Here is a 26154-nt window from a genome sequence, read left to right on the forward strand (position 1 = left end):
TGAAATGCTGCCTTCACATGCTTTACGAAAATTCCCCACATAGAAGGCCGAGATTGACTAAAATACAGATAAACCATAACGCAGCTATGTGAAAATAATAGTATATAAAAATAAATAGTAAGATATTATTAGCTATATCACTGTTTGTTTTAGTTAGCATTACTTATGAATTCAGCATCTACAGATATGTCTCCCTGTTTAATAAATCTATGTGCCGATTTGTTGTGCACTAGTGGGTAAAGATTATTCATACCCGTTTAAACGTCCTTTTCCAGTGGGATTGTTTAGTCAACACACGTTCTACCAATATTGCAAAAGCAAATACTCTTGTTACGGTTGTGGTTTATTTAAAGCATAAGAAAAGGTCTTCCAACACCAAGTCTATGAATAAGCCTTTACATTTATTTAAACTGATTTATAGATTTAGCAGTATGCCACTTTTCAAGGTTTTGCAACTAATCATCTGTTGGGCAACAAGCATCTAGGTTTTGGAATAAATCGTCTTTCCACGTTAGACAGTTACATTGTTAATTTTTAAATCTTGTCTTAAACACCTGTATGCTGCCTGGCCTTCGACCCAGTGTGAGACATTGATCTTACTTGTTTTTGTTGTACGATAGTTGTTTTTGTAAATGATTGCTTTCACTCTACTTATTCACTTTTGTGTACAACCACTTTACATCTGCTGTGGCTGTTTTAAAGTGCTTTATAAATAAATAAACATTGTATTTAAAGGCCCATTTACAGTCGGCACAGTGGACAGAGTCTGCTATTTGTGTAATTCCAATTTCACAAAGCCTGATAAAGTACCAGTGACATTGCCAAAAAAAAAAAAAAAAAAAAAGACTTGGAGAAAATACATGATAAAGGCCCACAATAATGTAAACAATTTATTGGAACAATGTACAGATTCAAGCTATGGTAACCAGTCACACCCACTATATCATCTTACAAATATTACAAAATTACTACAGTACAATATAGAGTCTTTGCATGATCCAAAATATTTGGTGGCCCCAAAAGTATTACTTATTTTTAAAATTCAGCAGCTTATAAAAAAAAAAAAAGAAAAATCAAAACATGTCTATGAGAATGATGTTTTCACTTTCATTAGCAAAAGGATGAAGGCAGATAATCTAATCAAGTTTAAAGGCTAATTAAACTAGACTACTAGAGCTCCTTGACTAGACATTCCTTAATATTGATGGGTGCTTTATAAAATACAAATTTTTCAATAAAGCTTCATAAAGTCAAACCTATATTTGCAGAGTTGTCAACATATGCAATTGCTTTTAAATCAGCTTTCACCTGCATCTCTACATACAGTGTACTGTACTTCTATTGCAAAACCCCAGCAAAAATCCTCAAAGTATTTGCATTAAAGGCATTGTGCAGAGATTACACCATTTACCTAAGCCTGATAACAATCACGTTTGACAATAAGGATGTAGAAGTAGGAATCGTTCCTACTTCCTGGTTTCCAACTGTAATCCCACTGTTCAGCTAGCAGTGTTGTATGTATTAATGCTAATGTGAAGTAACACCCACTGATGATGGGTGGCTTTTTAAACCAATCTTTCTTGTTTGAAGAGATGTGGAAAGGTGGAGACATGAGGAAATCGATTAAAAAAAAACAAACAAACAAAAAAAACCAAAAAAAACCCCCAAAACAAATAGAGACACAAACACAGAAACACAAACACAGAAACACACACACACACACACACACACACACACACAACCTGAGGTAAACACAAAAACATATTCATATAGTGAAACAAGTACAATGTATAGCAGCAGTTACGTCAAAATTATAGCAAAGTAGTAATTGGGATTGTTGTGTGTTTTGTAGAACTACTATCTTTTGAAGAAAGAACAGAAGTGTGTGCACATCCACCCCGTCAAGCTGCGATTACTTCATATTTTTGCAAGCCGCGAGCTGGAATGTGACAAGACAAAAATCACTTCTAAACACATAATGATGTGACACATACGAGTATTTGCCTCTGTATTCCATGATGCATTATAACCTGCATTCACCGTGTATGTCCTCAAAAAATGTTTAATCTAAGATTAGTAATACATTTCTTAATGTGGCAGTTGAGCTAACACATTAAACTACTTCTACACTCTAATATCCCAATTGGATCAAGATGCTTAATGCATTAAGGTCCACACATTTTAGCAGCAATGCTCAATGACCTGTCAGGTCATATTCTAAAGTGTTTGGCTACATCATTCATTTTAAGCACTTGCTAAGTAAGTAGGTAAGTAAGTAAGTACATTTTAGGTGCATCACAAAGGATTTAAATACTGCAATTATTACTCTGGCCAGCAGAGGAAGAATGGATGGGCGTAAAAAATTAAAATTAAACAAAACAATAATATAAAAAAAAAATAAAATAAAAATCCATCATGGAATACATTCAGGCCATCTGCAACTTAAACATATAGATTTAAAAATAATAATAATAATAATAACACTGCAACACAAGAAGACAACATGTAATTTCACAGTATTTAAAATCTACATATCCAACTATAGGTGAAAGGTGAAGAAGAGAACACTCTAGCAAGATTACTGTGAAGTCTTTAAAAGTCACAGTGATGCTGAACATAAATGGTTGCTATATAAAAAAATAAAAATAAAACCAAAACTTGATTGAAGCTCCTGCAACCTTCCCACTTTAAGTTGGGGTGTAAGGGGCCACCAACATGCAAAAGATGAAAGTACCCCACAGTGACAACCACCCAAAACATTAGAAAGTCATCCTCAAGATCATGCTTTTAGCACAAAAATTCCAACAACCAATAACAAAAACATCAGTACATTGAGAAATTAACATAGTTAACATTGATTTGATGGTTTATATGGTTCTGACAACCAAAGTCACAAAAAAAAGCAAAAGCAAAAAAGCAAAAAAAACAAATCACTGAGACAGTATTTGTGCCATTGTGACATTTACGTCCAAAACACAATGACACAATAATCAGCAAACAGGATCTTGTTATCCTGCATGCTTCTCCTTCATTTGTCCTTTCCGAGGCTCAGACAATATAAAAGGATAAAGTAAGCATCTAAAGCTTTGATATGCCTGCAGATAGATGTCCATGTCACATTCACGCCACAAGACCAAACAATGATTCACTCGGACATCACGCCACAGCCAAGATTTTACACATTTTTCTAAGTCAGTGTGTGTAAAGCCCGTCATGCTACATTACAGCTGATTGCCGTAAATCTCCAGTAGAAGAAAACATGAGTACTGTAAATACAAGACCCAAAAAAAAGAACCTTATCAAAGCTCAACAACAGCTGTCAACACATTTCACTACAGCTTTTCCACAATGATATACACATGCTACCCATTTTCAGAAAAGCTGCTCATTTAAAAAACAAAAACTATGTGCTCCCTTGTGACAAAACAGCTTTTTCTGTAGGAACTTTAAACCATCTCTGTACTTACAGGAAATGTGTCTCAAAGAACCTTCAGCTTTACTTCATAATACTTCTCGTTTACTCTTATAAACGCATATCTGAGCAGAAGACCTACATTTCTCCTTGTCTAACAAAAAGTACAGGGTTTTGTAAAGATTTCTCAATTTTTTCCACATTCATTTCTTCTCAGTAGTCCAGAAAACAAGATGTTTGGAGAATAAATGGAGAGGAAAAAGCAAAAAAAACCCCAAAAAACAAAAAAACAACAACAAAAAAACCCCCCCAACAAACTACAACTTCTGATTCAGATATTATATGAATTTTCCTCCAGTGATAAGGTTGTCCTGCCAGTCCCTTTTGCCCCTTTGTCTGTGCATAGGGGCACTGAGAACTGTAGCTATCATCTCCCTCCCACCCCATCCACCAGGTCAAGGAGGGGGGTCAGCACCCCTTCCCCTTCCCTCAGCAGGCAGATCCTTCCCCCCAGTAAAGGGTAACATGCTCCCTGGGATGGTTCCCGATATTGTCTCCCATAGTGAATGACCTGTATATAGAGAAAACCCTGATTAGAATACAACATTTTGGGTTAAATAATAAAAATTATTTTCAGAGTGGTACCAACCCCAACGATGAGGCACGTGCTGTGGAAACAGTTACACCCCATAAAAGGTTGCCAACCGTTCCTTCAGTGGCATTGGAAACTGATCTGCGAAGCGTCTCCAGTTGTCGTCTCCCACCTGGTTCTTAAACCCATGAAGGATCTGAAATTAAACACCACGAGATGTTTATACTGAGGAGTGCTTTTCAAAATAAATCCTGTGCATTTTAAAGGGTCAACTGCAAAAGCTGCCATTCCTGAATTTGGTCACTAGGGAGCAGCAATAACTGTTGATAAGCAATAAATGGGTTAAAGCCTGAGTGCAAACTCTGAAACCAGGCAAAACTGACAGAATTTATTCAGCGATTTTTATTGTTAGTGTTTTTCAGCTTTTACCTTGTAGAACATGTCTCTGAGGTCATCCTTTGGATTGACCCAGGAAGCCACTGCATCACAGAAGAATATAAAATCCTGTTCCAGAGAAAATAAATAAGGCGATGCTTCAGCTTCCAGAGTTATTAAAAACAAAGTGGCCACACAGTCATCTCTCTACTGCATCTCACCTGCACTACACCTCCTGGATTTACACTAATCATAGTGCAAATTCCTCTGAATGCGGAATCCTTCTCCTCGTTGTCCCTTATATTTCGCAGACAGGTGCACCTGACAACAGGGACGGCCACATTTAACACCACGCTTATCTTAAGAATACTTGAGCAACAACAGAAACCAGCATAAATCTGCAACTATGAATAACTAGTACAGAAACTCGGATGCATTCAGTACATGTTACTAAACTGACATGCATGTTTATAATACCAACTTTGAATGAAGCCAATTACCTCCTTTGACACAAATGTGTTTTCATTATCAATCCTTTTCTTCATATACTCTAAAGACAAATTACATTTTTCAAATGTGATCAAAATGTCCTGCAACAACTAACCCACAAAAATGAAGAGCCACTCCCAATTTGCATCTGATCAAGGTTCAACTTCAGTGTTTTCTCCTCGTATGCCTCTGAACTGCTTCCAGTAACACTGCTGACACCTCCAAACCTGCACTTTTAATCAATGCTAGCATATTTTCCTGACATTTGCACAGTAATGTATGGTAAAGTGAAGCGCGGTGCAGCTGCCATACACATAAGTCCCTGGGAACTGTTGCAATGATGCTTAAAACCTTTGTAAGCCTGTTGGTTCTCCACTCAGACTGATCAGGAAGAGTTTAAAAAGAAATTGATAATGACTGAAATATATCTCTTTAAAAAAAAATAACTTTCCCTACTTTTTTCATTTCACCAAGGAGATCTGTGAGTCATTGCACGTGTGCAAGTGAAAAAAGAAAAGAAAAAAGAGCATAAACGGAATGATTTAAAGGATCAGCAGCTCTTGAAAGCTTTCTAGAGGTGCACTAGGAAGCAATGCTAAAGAGGCGATTGGTCAAGTTTGCCATGATTTGTTTGGGTTTTTTTAAAGCCACAGAACTTTTTGATCACTTTGCACATTTATCTAAATATGAAATTGTTTCCCGATTTACAACACATGAAGCATGCACACAAAAGAGATTCAAGTAAAACAAATCAAGCATTTTAAAATATTTAAAACTCAGAAACTCTTCTAATATCTTCACTGATGTCTTTGAGCAGTGTGTTCAGCAAAACCTCATCTATAGCACCTTGAATATAACATTACTTTTTTGTTTTGTTTTCGAAGATCTACTAAAGAAGGTTTGGGGTCGTTTTGGGACAGGCACATGCAGCTGGGTGACTACTAAATGAGAAAGGAATTTAAGAATGCTCTTTCTCATTAAAAGACTGCATCCTTTCTCTGTTGTTGAACCAGCAGGCATGTGACAAAAAAAAGAAAAATCTGATCCCATGCATCTTTTAGGTTGTTAGCGACAGTTTACAATGACCAAAAAAAACTAGAAATTAAACAAATTAATGTATAAAAAACACATGAAGGTGCTACTGAGGCAAAAACAAATCACAAGTAGGACCTAAAAGAGGACAGGGTTAGTCACACGGTTGGCAATGATTACAAACTGATAGGAAAAAAACAAACAAAAAACCAAAAAAACTGAAAAGAAAAAAAAAAAAAAAACCCAAAACGCTTTTGAGAAAGGAGAGTGAGAAGGGGAAGAGGAGGAGAGCTACAGGGGAGAAAAAGGGAAGAACAGGCGACAGACGAGAAGATCAGAGGAAAGCAGAGAGAAGATGAATTAAATAAAAGATTGAATAATACACACCAGGGTCTTATAAACTGCTGTAGCATGGGTGCCACCTCTTGAGGACAAACGTAACCAAGACGACCAATTGTTATTGCTAAGGTAACGCAATCACGGTTACACACCACCAAACGCCAACCAAGACATGAGCAATGAGGAGGGGGGAGGAGAAAAAAATAAAGAAAAAACAAACAACTCAGAGACAGAAATCAACAGAATCTGTGTATGATAATAAACAGAAGATTTCACTAGCGTTGATTATTACTGCCCCTTCAAGTCAAAAGGGAGGAATGTAAAAATATGACACTCTAAAAAAAGACATACAACACGTTTAAGGGAGAACACATTGACAACTCTGACAGGACATTCATAGAAAAGGCAAACAATGGCATCTGCTTCCAGGAATTACATGGATTTAAAAAAAAAAAAAAAAAAAGCTATTTAAATTGATCAATTTGATGAAACTGTACGTGCCAAGACACATGCTAATAAAAGGTGTAGCATGTATGGCGTAAAACAAGAGCAGTTCAGTGGGATTTTTTTTCCCCCTCTTAGCGATTTCTCCCTTAAACTCACAAATGTTAATTTTCATAAGAAACAGAAATGTTTTTTGTTTTGTTTTTCTTTTGGAAAAGAAATGACAGATTACTCCAAGCCAACTACATGGAGGGAGACTAGTATCCAGCACAGCAGGTTCTTATGAGGCAGAGAGGAGGGAGGACCTAAGTTTAAGAAGACACAAAACTATGCAACATTCTCATTAACAAACAGGCATTTATGAACAGTCCAATGACACATGCAGAAAGCAGATGGTATGCTCATTAGAGTAGAGTTCAGTGCAGGATCAGCTGATTAGAGGCAAACTGAAGAGTGCCGCTGTGCGAGCCGAGAATTTACAGCCACCTTAAACTGTGGTATTATGTGACCTAGTTTAAAAATAGTTCCAGTGGTACGCTGGCTCTCATGGAAACATCCATGTTAACGGAATTTACACATGGCTATGTTTGCTAAGGTTTGATTCACTGTGGCGTTGTCAATTTATAGATCGATAACATGCAAGAAACTGTTAGTGGAAAGGTTAATGATCTGATACTTCAAAAATTGAAGTTGTATGATGCCCAATTGTTAAGACATGGTTATTGATTATCATGTATCCTGCATCAAACATTGGCCATTCTTAACAACATTTAACATCTATTGGCAGATATGCATCCACATTTAAAGAACAGTAAATAAAAGCAACAAATAAACTGACAGCAAACAAACAGGAACACATCTATAGAGTCCCTAGTTTTATTTCCTTTTATTTTGGCAGGTCACACTTCACCCTTGCATGCATAATTTTGATGCAATGTTCACTTGACTCATCCAATTCAAATCTCCAATGCATTTGGTTCAAACAAGAGTAGAGTGTGCAACCTAAAAATAATCTCAGCTAGGTGCCCTACTTTTAGTCAGTTTAGGTGTCATTTGGGATTAGTTGTTTAGCTGATCAGTAACTATGTGAGGCTATGCAGTCATCTATCTATAATTCTGTGTAAGCTTTGCATTTGGTTTCATTACAATATTGTACTTCACCTCATAGAGCAAAGTCAGTCGACATTAGTTCATTCCAAGGCAGGGCTCTTACACGGTTTGCTCAGTTGAAGAGTGTTAAGAATTTCACACCAGGGCTTGCTCAAGGCTTCATTTTAATTTTATTTCAACTTACAGGCCACTGTGCCAGGCTGCAAATCAATACCTGAAATATTCAGCATACTTTGGTGAAACAAGCAAAACTAGTAAGGCTCATACCTTGGGAAAGGCTGAAATTAAAAGGGAAAGACACGCAGTCTAATAAGTATAGTTAATCCTGGCTAAGTGGACCTGAGTGAGTGAGTGTGTGTATAAGTGTATACACCTCCCTCTCTCTGTGTTTGTGTGTGTGTGTGTGGCAACCTGGCTGGCTGACGGGCTCAGCACTACCACCGAGTGGTACCTGTGTTCTCCAGTAGTGTCTTTGGGGTATTGGGCCTGTTAATGATCTCCACCAGTTGGTGCAGCACCATCGCAATGTATGGTTGCATTTCAGGCCCTAAGAGTGTAGGTATAAGAACTTAAGTTAATTCAGATTTTAAATGTGTCACTGTACATCGTCTTAAAAGAAAGGCACTCACCCATTTGTATAGATATCTCTCCAATTGCCCATGTTGCATTGTTGCACACTGATATTAACTCTGGGTTTAAATTTGTACCCAGTATGGGCATGAAATCAGCTGAAAGGAGGAAAATTAATATCTTAGAAAATTACTTGGAATTTATTGTCACTGGTGCTTCAGAGTCAAGTACACCGAACGTACCGATGCATGGTTTGACATGCTGGAAACAAGCCTTGGTGAGATCCCCTAGCAGAGCAAATGAACTCTGACGAACTTCTGGCATTTTGTCCTGAACAGTTAGAGAAAAAAAAAAGAGAGCACAAGGTGAGACATGCAAGTCAGTTTACGTTTGTTTGTTTTTTTCATGTTAAATACTTTTACAGGGCCTTACCTGCATGCACTGGTACATGAGGGTGAGGATATTGCTACGAGCCACCAGCTGCTCAATGGTGCCTCCCAATCCTTCTGCCAGTCCACTAAGAAGATCCAAAGCCACAATCATGAAGTCTTTGTCAGGGGCCTCATACTGTTCTGGTTGGGACTGATGAAGCTAGAAAATATAACATGACTTAATTTAACAGTAATAAATATTAAATAACAAGTTATATGGCTTCCATCTATGGATCCACCCCACTGTGGTAGTGGTTAAACGTCCACTAAATACCTTGTTTACCACTTGGGGCCAGTGCAGCAAATTGTAAACAATACTAACAGATTGTTAACTTTAAAAAAAACACAATAAAAATCACCATTTTTGTTGTTGTTTTGCTTTACATCGAGTTCCACTTGACTACCCAGAGTCTCCAGCAGGTTTAAATGTTTTCATTTTGAATAAATAGATAATAGAAAATGCACAGAAAGTCTTTAAGTTGTCCATTCTAGACATTCTCACCATGGACTGAGCAAGGGTCTTTTGAACGAGGTTGACACAGCGTTGGTACACGGGCTCACAGTAGGGCAGGAAGCCACTCTGCAGTGCTGTGGCTACAGATGACAGACACTGAGGAAGGTAGGAATTGTGGGTTAGATACAAAAATCATGGATATTATGCAAAAATTTGACACCTTTAAGTGTGCATGAGAAACTCACTTCTAACAAAGGGAAAAGATCTTTGTCTTCATCTTTTAGTTGGTTCCATTTCTGGATCAAGGGTGGCATCAACATCTGGATGTACTCCTAATACATATCACACATTGAATGCACCGATAACAATGGCTGCCAATGTATTCTATTTTACATTCAAACAAATACAGCTTTTTTGATATTTTACAAAAATAAGTACATGACAACAGCAGTATTAATGTTAGATTTGCATAGAAATGTGAAGTGAAATCCAGCAAATGCTTCTGTTTTGCATACCGGTTTATTGAGATGGTGGCCCACTGAATCTGCAAGTGTTCCTATTGCATCATAAAGAATTAGCAGATTTTTATGTTGGTACTTGCTGAAAGCAAACACCAGTGTGTCCAGGATGAATGCCAGGTAGGGCACCAGCTCTGTACAAGCCTCCTCCTCCAAAGTGGCAAAGGCACTGGCAGGGAAAGATTAAAAATGGGGGGTTAAAGCAATGTGTGAAAGTAACTACTCTGAAATTTGGATGCACCTGAATCCTTCAGGGGAATATGTGGGAAACACAGATGCAAAAAAAAAAAAAAGAAAAAAGAAAAAAAGTCAGAGTTAATGTGCTGTAAAATGAGAGACATGGCTTTATCATCTCACTCACCTGCAAGCAGCCTCCTGCACACGCTTGTTGCTATCCAAAATGCGTTTGAGCAGCTCTGTCATTAAAGGCTTCAGGTAAACATCCGGAGGCTGGCTGACAACCCAGTGTGCATAGCGGCTCAGTGTCCAACAGGTGATAGAACGCACCAGGGCTTTTGTGTCAGACAAACACTGGATGAGATGAGGGATGAGCTCAGGCAGGTATGGGATCATTCCTTGCATGCAGCCTGGAGAAAAAGGATAACAAAAGTATTGTTTCAAAGTGGTACTTCTTCTGATTTTATATTCAAAGAGGGACCTCCCTGTCTTCAATTTCTCTTCATTTCCCCCTTCTTACCTTCAGCTATAGCCCCCAGCACTAGGATTCCAGACTCTTTAACTACCCACTCTGGATGGAAAAGCAGCTCTTTGAGAAGAGGCAGGATGTGCATCAACAGATCTTCCCTGAACACGTTGGCCAACACGTCGAGCGCTGCTGCTGAACACTTGCCTAACAGCACACACATGCACAGAAACAAAGATCATACAGATGTAACAAGCATAATACAAACAAGCAGAAGACAATTAGTACACCATCTGCTTTTTGGGACTGTTAAAAAGGTGCACGATGTGGCATGTTTGTTCTACTGATTATAAAGTTACATAAAACCTAAGAAAAATGAGATCTTCCTCTTCTCTATTAGCCGTTTGGACTACAAGACAATGCAGGGCTCCTTTCAGTGGAGTTCATGGATAAAGAGCCACTATGAATTATTTTGAAACAACCATCACAGAGCAATCTAGACAGTTCAATTTAGATATGCACTGAACTCACGCAGGTTCCAGTCAGAGATAGTATCATCATCATCTAGTTCGTCATCTTCATCCTCCTCATCCTCAATTCCATCACCCTCATGCTGTTGGGCAACAGTGCGGGAGCGATGGAAGCGTGGTCTGATGTCTTGCTCGTTGTCTGGAATGGCCTCATCCTCTTCAATGTCTCCCTGAAAATGAACGTATGGTATAAAAATTCTTCAGCGTGTAGGCATTAGCATGAGAGTTCAGTCAGCTGAAACCAGAAATTAGCTATGCATTTTGTGTTGTAAAATGTATACAACTCTAATTTGTTTGTACATCACAAACAACTTAACTGCATGTCAGCTTGACTCCTGGAGCAGTTTATCATTGTACCGTCACGTAAACATATTAGGCAGTACAAACTGACCTTGAGCAGAATGATGTCAATCTCAGAGTACTTCATCCCGTTGACAAGCACCGGAGTGAGCCTGGAGCAGCGGCGGGAAAAATGATGAGAACAAAGGGCAAGGTTAGGGCAGAACTCACAGGCAATTACTCACATTTGGTCCCTGCTGTGGACACAGTTTAATGTGACAATTTGGTGACAGATGTTAAACCTGAGGTCAACTCTTAATCAGCCACCGTGAGGTGAGGAAAAATAACACCCTAGTACAAGGTCTTCGCTGACTTGCTGCCAAGGCTGCTATGAATCAGCTACTTTCAAAACCAGCATAAGTCTGTACATTACATCTGGCTGTGTGTGTGTGTGTGTGTGTGTGTGTGTGTGTGTGTGTGTGTGTGTGTGTGTGTGTATTTTCTTACTGGGAGAGGTGGCCACACAGCACTTCCTTACACACCGGCTGCTCGGCCAGTGTCAGCCAGAACTCACAGGCCTCTAAGGCAACATTCTCGTCATGGTCCTGAGTCCTCTGTAGCATGTACTGAATTTAAAAAACAAAACAAAACATACAAATAAACAAAGACATTTTCACGTACAAATCTGAATATTTCATCCCAAAGGAAGGAATGCAACCAAATCTAAAACCTGCGACGCACTACTATGATTCTGTTCAGAGAATAGTTCATTTCATTTTTGTCTTATTATAATGACCATGGTGTATGTTTGATCAATGCCTCTAAGAGGAGTTGGGGAACAGACAATCTATATCAAACTTACTACATAAATTCTTATAGTACCAGGATCATCAACATCTATACAGCTTTTGGAAATAATTTTTACCTCACAGATAATATAAGTGTATAAGCTGATCTAAAAACGAACCACAACATTATAGTACATCAGTGCGTGCCTGTGAATTGTCCTCATCTTTAACGTTCATGAGTTCAGTACACGTTGCATATATGTTTTATAAGGGCCAAAGATTTGCAAGAGTCTAAATCAAGCAGTGATGTGAGTAACTGTAACTGGTTACTTTGTCTTCTATAATGAATAACTCACAAGGAAGAAGAAGAAAGAAAAAGTATTTCTAATTTGTTTGTTTGGTGCTTTTGAACATCTGACTACTATGATATAATGAATATAAAAATAATAAAATGATAAATTCACAAAAAGTGTTTGTATTTTAATACATGAGTAAAGAAAGTGAAGCCAGTAACACAACTAAAAGCTACCCGTGCATGTCTATTGTTTAAACCAAACCCATCAGAGAAAAGCAAATGGGCTGATAAAGAGTAAGCAATAACTCTTTATGAGAAACTATCATTTTATAGATTTAGTGGGCAAACAAATAATTATTCAGCAAAGTCATGTTTGCAAAATTGGGGGGAAAAATAAATTAAAACAAACAAACAAAAAACAAAACAAAACACAGCCCTACTTTATTCGGCCATGTTCATCAGATTGACATAAAACGACCTCCAGTACAACAGAGTTGCTTACTGCTGTGTTATTAATAGAGGTTTATGTCATATGTCATATTTACTCAGGGTTCATCCACATTTTCCATTTCAAAATGTCATATTTATCCACACTCCTGAGGTTTATTGAGAAAAAAAAAAAAAAGAAAAAAGAAAAAAAAGAAAAAACACCCTGAATTTAACAACAAGCTACATGATTTTTAGGTATCTAACATGCAAGTTTCATTTTGAAGAGCACACTGTTATCCCCCCCCATTTCCTTTTTACATGAATACATTAGGGTGGTCGTGGCTTCTCCACTAGCTGACTCACTAATGTAAGTGATTCAATCCTGGCTCTTCAGGTATGCATGCCAAAAGGGCTTTGGGTAAAGTGTTTTAAGTATATGTATAAAAGGTACTGTGTGTGTGTGTGTGTGTGTGTGTGTGTGTGTGTGTGTGTATGTGTGTATAAACATGGCTTGTGCTGCAATGCCCATTCAATGGTTAAATGGACTATAGTACGTGCCAAATAAATGATAGTCCATTTATGTTACTATATAATCCAAAAATGTTCTGTCAAGCTTGACATTTGACCATCTGAAATGCTGACTTAATATAATTCAAAGACTGTAGAGGGAGCTGTGTGGAGGAGTGTGCATTCGGGTGCAGGCTAAGGTTGGCCTGCTCTCTCACATAGTAGTATTTTGTCTGAGGTGCCTGCCTTCCCCAAATGCTATTGAAAAAACACTGCAGAACACAGGGAGAATCTAGAACTATACCACCTCTCTAAACCTTGAAAACCCATTTCAATACTGCACCGATTCCCCGATTATCAGCTTTTAGGCGCCTCCCTTTTAGTTAATATAGTCATTCTTCATCTTTACAATACACTCACCTCTATGATGTTATGCATGTGTGGCAGGAGACGATCGAGGCGAACCTCAAGCAACATAACAAGAGCTCTACAAACATTCTTCCTCACTTCTGGCTCATCATCTGTTGCCAGTGCAAAGAGATTCTACAGAGGGCAGGGCGACAGCTTAAAGTTAATACCACTGTTGGCAATAACATAAGAATAAATATGATTGAGAGGGGAATAGTCAATACAGTAATGCAGAACATTACAGATAATGTACCAGTGTTTTAGATGTTTGTGAATGTACACAGTTCTGCGATTTGCTGTATGTATAATCTGTAGCCATTTGCTTTAAATGTCCAGTTTACTATATCAAAATGTTAAATATATACCCCATATCTTTAAAAGACATAACAAAGAAAGACATACATTGAGGTGCTGCACCATCTTACGGTACAAACTGACATTACAGAAAGGCCCCAGCTTGACTTCAGTTGAGTTGTCTTCAGCACAGTACACAAATGTTTCGGACATAAAGTCATAGCTGTTCGATTTATGACGGCTTTAGTTCATTTATTACACTTTTAAACTATTAATTGCTACTAACTATTCAGTTTTTTTTGTGCTTCAGCCTCTGCCAAATATCTGACTTCAATTTTCTTATTATTAATCTCTTCTCCCAAGCCCTAAACATAATATAATTTGCAATAATTTGCATGAGGCTTGGCATATGCGGCGACTGATTGCAGAAAGCCACAAACTGGAGAGGTAAATCCCAAACTGTCAGAGGAATAGCTCGCCTTATTGAAGTGACCCTTTAGTAGCTTCTGTTTCTTTCTTTTGGGGCCAATGATTTGTTTTGCATATAGATACGCTTAAAAAAAAAACAAAGCATAATAGATAATATAAAGGAGCATTAGAGTCTGACTTGCCTCAATGAAAGGATCGATGTGAAGCATAAGAGCCTGAGTCCTGCTGATGATGAACTGATTGACGCAGGCGATGGCATGAGACCTGCAACAGAGTAACAACCACATTAGAGTCACACCGACATGTTTTCCTCACATGTTGCACACTGTGAATGTAGCCTCTGTATTATTATTTGCCCCATCTCCTCCAATCTAACCTCCAAATATGAGAAAGCTCTCTCTCTACAGGAGTTTTACACTGCAACAGACACTCGTTGTGTGTCGTCTCTAAGAAACATAAGACAGACTGAAAATGTACATACTGGCTGTGTATTCAGATTTAGACTAGACATTTTATTGTATCCAACAAATGGAGAATAGTTCAGGCAAGACACAAAGTCACAGTTTTGGTACACCAGCTGATATCAGCTGGAATGTCAAGTAAGTCCCAGTAGAAGTTTTTCATCAATTTTAAATTACTGAGGAGGAAAGGAACCATCTTCATTTGCTTAAAGTAGTTTTAACTGAAAAGTATGCACCGTCACTAAACAGGTATAATAAACAGCATTCACAGACAATTTAAATGCAATGCCATGCACATTCTAAAAGAGTGTAACAGACTAGGTCATTTCAAATAATAAAACATCCATGTGTAAGTGAAAGGTTCAAAGGACAGTGTAACTTAAAATCAACTTCAGTCAGCAAAATTGGAAAAAAAGAAGTATTATGATACCTAATCTTAGGACTGCTGTGTTTGAAAAACTGCAAGAACTTGGGGATCATGATGTTCAGAGGACGGTCCAGCATGTCACTGTCCAGGATCTCAGCAGAGTCCTCACAGATCTTCTGAAGAGCTCCGAAAGCTCCCTGAAAACAAAGAAAAAAAAAATGGCATAAGGAAAAGACAGCAAAGTAAACAATGAGAAAGAAAGAGACATGATGGAAGATTTAATTTTTCTGCTAATTTATCAGGAAGTTAACCCCAAAATACTGAGACACTGAAGTAGACAGTAGGAATAAAACGTATTTGGAACTGGTCTTATTTGCCTGATTCTCATCTAACATTGAGGCAAAATTTACTGTATAATAACATAATTTGCTTCATTGCATAGTAAGAATAAAGTCTGCAATCGGAAGCACGCATAAGAGCCAAAGGCTTTACATGCTTAAGAGCCAAATATGACAGGTACAATGTAAGAGGCCACACAGTGAAATAAATAAATTGCCCGTATGGTACACTATAGTCATATTACAATCACGCATATTTAAACCCAAGCCCAAAACAAAATCACCCTGGTTCTATAAATCCACATACTGTGTAGAAGCTCTGTAACATATGAGACATGGAGGATCATAGTGCTAGTATTTGCACAGTGAAAGCAATAAATAATACATTCCACCTTCTCATCCATGATGTTCAATAGGATTCATCCACTTCTGCTCTAATAACCTTCAAACAGTTGGCGCACACACGCACACGCACACACACGCACACAAGCTGCTTGACAGATGGTTAGTATGCATGCTCACGATATGCTGCAGACTTCAGTCTCTCTCACAAAAATAAATAAATAAATAAAAACATTGCAGCCTGAGAGGCAGATACAAGAAACGGCACAGCACTGACACCAACGCTGTCTGAAATGTGTTTCTATGGAAACCACTCCCATGTCGGCATTCCTTTTAGAGGACAGATACAGAGCCATCTCCACAAGAGAAAAAAAAAAAAAAGAGGGGAAAAATATGCTCAGAACCACAGGGGTGACACAAGACGAGGAGGCTAAGGTTAAATCAAGGTCACAAACAAGAAGGGACAAAGGAAATTTATGAAGGGGGAAAAAGGCATTTCTTTCATCAGACTGAATCTTGATGCCAGCAGGTAATCAGAGACAGCAGTGGAAATTTCCTTTTGGAATTTGGAGATGACATTGAGAGAACTGCTAATGGCACCTAGAAACAGACGAAAGGAGACAGTTCCTTTAATTGTATAAGACATGCTGCTGTTTAAGCTAAGAATTGGAAATCCAAACAAAAAAAAAAAAAAAAAAAAAGTAAACAGATGTCATATACATAAGCCATGATATAAAAATCTCATGACAACCCCCAAAATGTCAGATTTATCTTAATGTTGAAAAACATGACTGGGTTACTAATGAGCTATTTAGAAGAAAGACTTCCTTTTTCCCCCTCCTATCCATATGTATTCAAGATCACTGGGGTTTAAATGCTGGCATGGCATGATATGTTAACACACATCACGACTAATCAAGAATAATGACCAGACTAACTGATAATGCAATTGTTGGTTGCGAACCTGCGTGGGAACCCAAACAAATATTTCATATTACGCACAACTGTGCTCCAGCGCTGCACACAGTGACGTCAAAACATAATACAGGCATTTGTGTGTGTCAAGAGAGAAGTGCAAAGTAATGGGAGTGGCCTGCAAGTGTTTCAATGATATGCAAGTATCTAAAGTGTAATCTTCCTTTCAAGTCCTGCTACTGAAGGTCGTTCACTGTGAGAATGCAATTCACGCAGATGGCTGTGAGCCACGGCAAAGAAGAAAAATAATAATACACATGTAGTCGACTAAACGGCTCCTTCAGAATCCTGCCCTTGAAATGTGAATAATGCTACAAATGAGCACTGAGGTGGCAGAGCATTATCATAGGTGATCGTTTTCCCCTTCGAGTGGTATCAACACCGTTATAGCCACTTGTCAACCTCCATTAATCAAAACATAGCCATAACCTATATTAAGCCGTCCACCAACATTAAACTTGGCATCTGACACACCTGCTTGTTTCTTTATATAGAGCATGCAGAGAAGAGCACAGCGTGGTGACACGAGGAGCTCTTCCAGCAACCACTAGTCTTAAACCACAAAAAAGGCAGGACTCACTGGTAGGGCAGCAGCTCCTTATGTTACCAAAACAAATGTGTTTTGATTTTTCTGCGTTTTGTTATGTTCATACTAAGCTTAAAAAAAATCTATGACATCATTACTTGAGAACAGATGATTTAAAGCTAAAAACAGCATGCTGCAGTTTCACCATATACAGAAGCTTGTCTTTATACACAGCGTCAGCAGACATTAGGTCTCAGCGTGGGACTGTTGAGCAATCAGAGGGAGGATGATTCACTGGGAGAGTCACGAGGATCATCTTGCACAGATACTGTAAATGCACAACATATATTGATCAAATGGCCCAAGGCCAACATGCATTTACACGTTTCTCAAAGCGTAGATTACAGATCGGAAACTGTACACTGGCAGTCACTAAATATACTCCCAAAATAGATATCAAAGTCATGCTGATAGAAATAGTGGATTATTTTGGGGAGGCAGTGGATGCTCAGTTCTTAAAGAGTACTATATGGCTAATCAAGACTACCAACAGCTCTATCCTAAAGTGAAGAAGGTGCCAGATACTACAGCAACAAAAAATAACATCAACATCAGCAACAAGAAGAAATACTGACCCTTTAAAGTGTACTTATTTACTCATTTTCAGCTCAATATTTAAATCTTGGACTCTAGACTAGCTGATTCACTTTTCCCAATAGCCCCCATCTAGCTCACACTTAAACTCTTTACACACCAGATGTATACAATTCGGGCAAATATTTAGTGTTAATATTTTTTGAACTTGCCTATTTTTACATGCAGCCCTTCAAACCAACTGCGTAATATCACAGGACAAATTTTAAACCTTCATTCCCCCCCCCCCTGAATCAAGCTTGATTTTTCTGATATTTTGCATGGAAATAAACAGATCTGACCATTCAGAGCACTTAATTTGGAAACAACTGCGTTCGTAGCTCAAAAAATGCACTAAGCTAAATATACAATGACGTTGAAATAGTAAAATAATCGTATTTTACCTCAGACACACAGCTAGATGCTGCTCTGGGTCACGGTTCTCTGAAGTTATCCTCAAATTGGCCTCAACTCTGCCAACGAGAGCTCAAACTACCCACTGACATCCTGACATATGTATGACAGCATCTCTTCTGACTGGCTACACTGAGGTTTTTATTTCAAACTTTGGCCTGCTTATATAAACATAAAATAACTGGGTGTGCACTAGAAGTTGGTGGGGATGGTCTCTTCTGATGCAGCTAACCTTGGAAAAACCTGGAAACTATTCTAATGGTTGTCAAACCACATCTTCATTGATATATACTGAGGTGTCAAAACTCATTAAGGTTAGAAGGGAGGTCATCAAATGTTGTGCTTTGGGAGGAAAGAGATATAGTAATGATTATTTGTTTGCTTCCTAGTTATTCACAGTGCAGCAACTTGACCATCTTCAACAAGAAACATTAAGAAGCTTTCCAACCCTCAAGCTTCTTTTCAAAAAACATAGCTGGTCTTATAAGGAGTTTCTACATTTGGTTGCTTGAGTGTTAAGCCTCTTGCACGCACGCACGCACGCACGCACGCACACACACTTCAAGATGGTCTGCAGTAACTACCTGACCTAAATCTCAGCTTCTGAACAAGCTTTACAAAGGAGGCTAGCAGCGGTGCTACACAAAGATTTATTTTTTTATGTCACACCTATTCCTTAAATTACTTTAAATCACATCGACAAGTAATAATCCTGTCAGCATGTATTTTTATTGCCCTAAGACACAGCTGAATTTACCACGACACTTTAACATGCCGTTTAATTTATTAATTCTGATGTCATGGGCAAATCCAGCTGACAGAATACTAATGACCTGGGAGTTTATATGAGCTTGAATATGGTTACACAAATCAGATGATCTAACAGTCACAACAAACAACTGTACTGTCATTTTCGTGGCTGCTGCAATGGAGCATTTAGAAGAACAAGCACTTGAGTTTTATTCTGCAGAACATTCAGAAAAATTAAAGATATTAAAAAAAACAAAAAAAAAAACAGAGTGGATCATGGTGGCCTGTAAAGATGAAATATGTCCCAACAGCATGTAGTTATCGGCGTTTTGAAAAGTAAAGCATATTTGGACGATGATCAAAAAAAAGAGAGAGAATAATTGAGTCAGAGCTGAATAATCTGCAGTCTGCAGCGGCTGCTCCAGCTGTGAGAATGTCTTTAGCTCATCTGGCCAGCAGGATACCATCCAGATGCTGCTTTATAGCTGAGCCAGCTTTTCTTTCCACAATAAATTAATTAATAAACAAATAAACAGTACACGCACAACTGTCTGTGTGCCCAGACAGGGAAACATGCTTAATTACAGCACACATGGGCTGTAATATACAGTCAGAAATATGTGCACGCTTAATCTCAGCACTCCCCACCCATCTCCAACACAGCTATGGCAAAAAGCGGCCTCTCATTCTCATACTCACACACACGCTTTTGTTAAACTTCTGATGAGTTGAAAGCACGGTAATTAAAGAGGAAGAAATCTGAGTCATTGGCAGATGATAATATTACAAAATGACATTAGCGTCATGTCCATATCAAGCAAAGTAATGGCTGCTGCCATATTAACGCTGAGCCCACTGCATTTCAGGTTGGATTCTTTAAGCTGGTTCGGGACTCTTTGTGTGATTTTTTTTTAGTAATGAAATGTCGAATTTTGACACTTTCCTGCGGAGCACTATTCATGTGCTACAGAGTGACTGAAACATGAATACATCATGGCTACTCAGCTGCAACATTTGAGTCCATCTTAACCAAGTCAGTTTCGTCAGAAGACATTTTATTAAAATCAATCTCATATTTTTGATTACTGCAGAAGATTTTAGAGCCACATTGTATTTGTATGATGCATTTTCAGTTCAGTGTGTTACAAGATAATTTTAGATTTTTAAGAACTTTTGAAATGATCTAAGTGATTTCCTGTTCATATATAGTTTGCTCATTTGTAATTGGGTTAGTACATACATTTCTGTGGAAACACGGTGTTAGTGGATTATTACAGGAAACATCATCTGTAGAACCCTTAAGAAATAGTTTTCACATCTTTCACCCGTATCAACACATTTGTGACACCACCAGCAAACATCAGCTTAGTGCCTAAAAGAAATTAATTTATAAGCTTCTGATTTGTTTGTCCTCACTTCACATGTGTTATAATCCTCAGAATCCAGCAGCAGGCAGAGTTTGGGTAACAGCTCCGGCCAGTTTTGTAGTTCTCCCTTGGAGGCAATTGTAGTGATGAGGATGCCTGTTGTCAGAGTGGGTTGAGTTAGTTGATTAAACCAAAATCATGCACAGGATATAATGAAACAGACATTTAATATTATAAAGCGCTTCTGTTTATAATCCATGTGAATAGAAATAACAGAAATGCAGCACATAAATAGCTTCAAGTTAGCTTAAACAGCAGGATGACCCCTAATTATGCAAATGTTAATATCAAGATTCTGCAATAATAGCAGGGAATGCTTGGGAGACCAAACCAGCATTTAAAAGCTGGCCTTTAACATTCTGATACAGTAGCCTATTGAGTTAAGGAAGACTATTTAGAGGCATTTAAAGCCAGTGTAGGGCTTTGCTCTCACTGGATTAAAAAGAAATAGATTAAAAAGAAATTCACAGTAGCCTTCAATCATACTGTAACTGACAAGGTCTGAGAGATAACTGCACCGCCTCTAAGCTCCGTTTTCAGGCTTCACAATCTTGAGCCAGTTACAGGTCCGTTAGGCCAGATTAGCCAAGCAGCGGTGAAAACCTGAGAGAGCAAACTTTGAGTGCCTGAAGTCAAAAGTCAGCAATAGCACGCTTTTGACAGCAAGTCTATGTGTCCACGCTAATCTGGTGGGAGGGGTTAAGAATGGAGAGAGGAGAACTGCAGGAGTTTTATTTCTAAGGGTTTTTTCATAGATTTCTGCCCACTAGATAAATAAAGAAATATAAACAACACAGAAAAGCAGACTCATTTTCTACTAAAAACATAACCATATCCCTAAAAATAAGAAAATAAATGAGCTACTATCCCAAATCCCTTTCATCGGTTTAATTAGTGTAAATAATATACAACCATCACAACCAATAATAAGGTGTTGTGTAAATATTCATTGTCATTTATTTCCCTGCTTTGTCTGCAAATGCTGATTATGTTCCCAATATAGTGAGCTGTAGGTTTTATATTTCAGCATGTAGTTTAAACAAATAAGGAAGTTATTTACAGGAACAACAAAGCAACGTACATAACAACAGAAAACATTTAAACATAAAAAGGTATGCATGGATGCTAAGGACAACATTACAATCAGAAGACAGAGAGGGGACTTACCAACAGTGGCCCGAATCAGAGGAGATGAGTCTCCGATGTTTTGGAGGCACTCACTCTTGATGAAATCAGACACGCCATTAGGGAAGTTCTGATAGTGAGCTTTCACATTGTTCTTCAGTATCAGCCCGCTCAAGGATCGGGTCGGTTCATCTTGGGAGAGAAAAGGCCAAGGAAGGAAATGTGAAAATTCCACTCTAGCTGTGATCAAAATGAAGGCTGGTGACTCAGACATTAAATTGCTTTCCTTTCATTTTTCACAAGCAGAGTATTACAGAAATTATGTTCAGACATTTATACTAACATTGTGGACAGAAACTATTTTACTGTTTGCTTAAAATGGGTAAGTAATAAATTCGGTCATTTTTTTTGTTTAAACACTTGTGGCTTGTTGCATCTGAGCTAAGGTCGTCATGCAACCGAAAAGGTCTTAACACCACTTAACATTTGGGTCATCTGCTGTGCAGACAGTCAAGCCAAAAGTTGAGCAGTGCCAGGATTTAGCTTTAAAATTAGAGTGGCCCATATTCTGTGTGGCACATCATTTGCAACAAAGATGCCATCAGGTCACCCAAGTCACAGCCGGGCTGACCTGTCAATAAGCAGTTACATAAAAACGACAGCTTCCCAGGTGCTATTAGACGATCTAGGAACACACCACAGACACAAAATGACAGAGCGAAGGAGAAGGGCGGACAGCTTACCTTCTGATTTCAACTTTGTCAAAACAAATATCAAATAGTTGTTAAAGTCTGGATACTGATTCAGCTGCTCGAGTCTCTGGGAGAAATGGTTAAGGGTTACAAATGTACGAAGAGCATGTTAAAAGGCTGAAAGAACTAGGGCTGAACGATATATCGCATTTGCGATAATATCGCGACATGATCAAGTGCAATTTTCTAACCGCAAAGGCTGCGATTATACTCTGGACATGTCCAAATTCATGGGCTGCATCCTCCTGAGGCCGCATTTGTAGACCGATTACGTCACAGCGACGCGCCGAAGGCTGTCCAAATTACTACCATATCCCAGAATTCATAGCGCGGCCCAGCCAAACTCCAGTTTCCAACAATGGCGGCCGCTACTAAGTTTTAAAATTACTCATACTAATCTTTCTGGGTCACAAAATAAACTTTTAAAATATTTTCAGGCGAGAAAGTAGCTGTGTAAACATCAAATATCTGCTCGGTTTATCAAGATATCCCATATTTGCAAAAGTGCTTCGACGTTTTCAGAGGCGTCTGCTACCCACCAGCTCGACAGCTAGCCGGGAGCTCGAGGGTTACTGATGCGGCCGAGAACGGCACAACTCCCGGCACATCATTTTCAGATCACCGCGGAGTTTCGCTGCTCGGGTTAAACGTAATATATAAGTCACTTAGACAACCTAAAAATGTTATTGTTGGGCTTTTTTCAGTGTTTTGTTTGTTCGTGAGTAAATCGGTTTGGCTGAGATTAAAGTTATTAGATTAGATAAAATAAAACTTTATTAATCCCCCGGGTGGGTTCCTCCTTGGTTTTCACACAGCTGACTAAACGTCAAACAGAAAACTTATTAAACAGAAGTATGAGACAGTCGAGAATTTACGCCAGTGTCTGGTTATATTTTAGATAGCAAGAAGCAGACGGCCGAGTTTATTAAACTCCACCGAGACAGCGGTGACACTAATCAGAACTAGACCGTCCAATTTCACGCCTTTAAATTTTAAAGGCGTGTTTGTGTGTGTGTTTATACAATTGCTATTATGTTTGCACTTTATGTGTAATGTTACTGACTGCAGAGATCAGTAAGATGTGTGTATTTTTTATTTATTAGTTTTATTTATTTAATATTATTTTTTAATTGAATGACTGTCTAGTAGTTCACAGATGTCGAAAAACTGAGTGTGGTAAAGCCACTGATTTTGTTTATGTATATTTCTGCAATCTGCACATTGTACTGACTTTCATTTTAATGTTTACACCAGGGTTCCTTGTCAGCACTTTATGCTCAGATGTTTGTAAGCTAAAAATAAACTATTGTGTATGTTCAAATATACTGTTGTGATTGAAGAAGTTAAATAAAAATGTCAGTCATCAATTCATGCATCACCTCATGTCATCATAACAGAGGTCTGTCTTCCAGGAAAGAACAGTTTAAAATTAATGTAATATAGTATTGGCCATACTATATGATGTATTGCTTGTCTTTGTTTAATAATACAGAAGACAAAGACCTTAAAAAATAATCGCATATCGCATCGCAATCGCAATATTGGGGCAAAAAAATCGCAATTAGATTATTTTCCATAATCGTTCAGCCCTAGAAAGAACATCACTGCATTCTGTAATCTGATAACAACAATAAAGCCAAAAAGAGTTTTTTTTCCTCCTCCCCATATAAAGAGGAGGAGTGGTCTAATCTAACAGCATAATGATGGGAGCGTATGTCAGTGTGTGTGAGTGGACTGGATGTATGCTTGTAAGGGGGTCATAAATGTGTCATTTGGCATGACTGTACTGGCAGATGGCATCTTTAGGGCTATAACAGCAGCTAGTCTATGAGTTAATGAGACAGTCTGTATGAAGGGTTACATAAGAAATTTATTAAGGACCTGCATGAAACCAGACAAAAACATAAGGACCAGCAGCTCTGAGCAGCAGATGATTGCTCCTCAACTGCATTGTCACACAACACTAGCACAGTGTTGTGTGACAATACAGTGCCCAAGCTACAGAGTAAAGCTAATAAAGCACTTACATGTTAAACCTACCCTTTAGTGCTTGCCATTTAATCTAGCCGGAAGAGGTCACCTTAATACGGTTTTGTTTGATAATCCCTGGCACCCTTTGGAAAAGTGACATAGAGTAAAATGTCACAGCGAAAATGCTTGAATAATGATGGCTTCTTATTCCACTCCATTAACTCCATTAACTCCTGTTTTAGAACAGGAGATTTCAGATTCTGTTGCACTAGTAAAATCCAGCAATTTCGTGCATTGCATACACTACTGTCACAATTAACACAATCACCATTACATCATTATATTATGCACAGAATTTCTAATTCGAATGTTAACTTAAATTAGTAGCATGTTTCCGGTAAGCTTAGCTTTAATTGAGGATTAAGTTGCAGATGATATACCGGGGCTTTAGACATGTTTTATTATGATGTTCTGCCGAAGCAATATGCAAGGTAAAGGTGTACAGGAGGCGCAATTAGAAGCTACCGTTGGTTATTGTATTAACCAAGCAAGACAATTTATAGCATTTTTAATGTCAAATGATGTTAGCACGACCTGCTCCGTTTGTAGCGCGTGCAAGCGAGACAAAAAAAGGCACGAGCGTACCTGCTTGTAACTGTAACCACCCAGGCTAGTATTAGCTATCGTTAGCCTGTTGAGTCTGTTTTGTTATTAAATCACTAACAGATTATATCATCCATATCTGGCTCAAAAAGGATACTTGCTGGACGGATCTCTGTGTGGACGTATCAGGCGACTGAGACTCCTTCAGCAGCTGTAAAATTTGTTGAAGTCCTTGCTCGTCTGGTTTCCACTCACACTCCATCTTGCTGCTGCGGATAAAGAAATAACATAAGCTCAGACAGAGGACTTGTCATCGTACGCCTCACTAATGCTGCTCCCTACGAGGCGGAGTGATTTTGGATAGGGAAAAAAGGCTTTTACCTGTTCTGGCTTTGCCGTGCTGTGCAGTCGACTTTCTGCTGAAATGTGAACGTCTGTTTGGGTTTTCAGACATGGGCCTTACACGGCGAGTCGACCCGTTTTCTCCCAACCCAAGCTGAAAAAAACCTTCGGGCTACGGTCTGGCGTCGCATATAACTGGCTACATAGTCAGCTGACACGGAGCTGGAGGGTCCTAGTGCGCCACAAGTTTTTTTTAAGCCTAAATAGTCTAACTAAAGATGCTTTTTTACAGGAGGAAGATAACTAGAAGGACCAAACATGTTTACATATATCTATTTAGTCTTATCATTAAAGACAATACGAGGTTGCCCTTTGTTCAGAGAAGGTAAAGAGACGCTGTAAGAGGGAAACTATACTGAAAAATCTGGGAAATGCCGACGCTTTTCCTAGATTTCCAACGGACATGAAGGCAGCACAGATCGTGACACTGGCTATGAAATTTCCATTTTATATTTCAAGAAAACAGCTCCATCTTCAGGCTATATTTTTTATCGAACAAATTCAACAGCATTTACCCTGTAATTTTAACTTAGCTAGCAGCATCAGTTATAATAATTTTTGAATCACAGTTAAATAAAAAAAACAAACAAAGACATGTAGCCTAGGCCGTTATAAATATCAGTGAATTAATAATTAATGAAGAAAACATAAAAAACATAAATACTGAAGCATACGCCAGTTTCGTAAAATATATTACTTT

At 38.4% G+C, this 26154-nt stretch overlaps 1 protein-coding gene across 2 annotated transcripts; it reads right to left on the reverse strand.

Moving 5' to 3' along the window:
• Positions 1–877: 877 nt before the first annotated feature.
• On the reverse strand, positions 878–25686 carry tnpo1 (transportin 1). Of its 2 annotated transcripts, XM_085280128.1 has the most exons (25): positions 25434–25682; positions 25210–25321; positions 22470–22545; positions 21769–21918; positions 20591–20697; positions 15260–15393; positions 14551–14632; positions 13658–13780; positions 11726–11844; positions 11331–11391; positions 10941–11109; positions 10464–10616; positions 10128–10353; positions 9764–9935; positions 9494–9580; positions 9297–9404; positions 8796–8954; positions 8606–8693; positions 8423–8521; positions 8245–8340; positions 6288–6363; positions 4601–4700; positions 4434–4508; positions 4062–4200; positions 878–3983 (listed from the first exon to the last, which is right to left on the reverse strand). In XM_085280128.1, exons 2-24 carry the CDS (start codon positions 25312–25314, stop codon positions 4093–4095), a joined length of 2673 nt encoding a protein of 890 aa, XP_085136254.1. In that variant the 5' UTR covers positions 25315–25321; positions 25434–25682; the 3' UTR covers positions 878–3983; positions 4062–4092. The 2 variants fall into 2 exon arrangements, 1 of the variants encoding a protein (XP_085136254.1); XR_014893071.1 differs by lacking the exons at positions 878–3983; positions 4062–4200; positions 6288–6363 and having other exon boundaries at positions 25434–25686.
• Between the last annotated feature and the right edge of the window lie 468 nt (positions 25687–26154).

This window comes from Mchenga conophoros, linkage group LG7 (genome assembly GCF_057382185.1).
Source record: "Mchenga conophoros isolate Kocher_MC1m ecotype Shallow Benthic linkage group LG7, M_conophoros_male_GT1.1, whole genome shotgun sequence".
Classification (NCBI taxonomy): Eukaryota; Metazoa; Chordata; class Actinopteri; order Cichliformes; family Cichlidae; genus Mchenga; species Mchenga conophoros.

What these genes read in the sequence shown, in the direction of transcription:
- tnpo1 (XM_085280128.1), bottom strand. Translation starts at nt 25,314, where the DNA reads ATGGAGTGTGAGTGGAAACCAGACGAGCAAGGACTTCAACAAATTTTA. An exon ending in GACAAAGTTGAAATCAGAAG is followed by an intron (nt 21,919 to 22,469) that starts GTAAGCTGTCCG and finishes TTCTCTCCCAAG; the next exon opens with ATGAACCGACCCGATCCTTG. An exon ending in AGAGATATCTATACAAATGG is followed by an intron (nt 8,341 to 8,422) that starts GTGAGTGCCTTT and finishes CTACACTCTTAG; the next exon opens with GGCCTGAAATGCAACCATAC.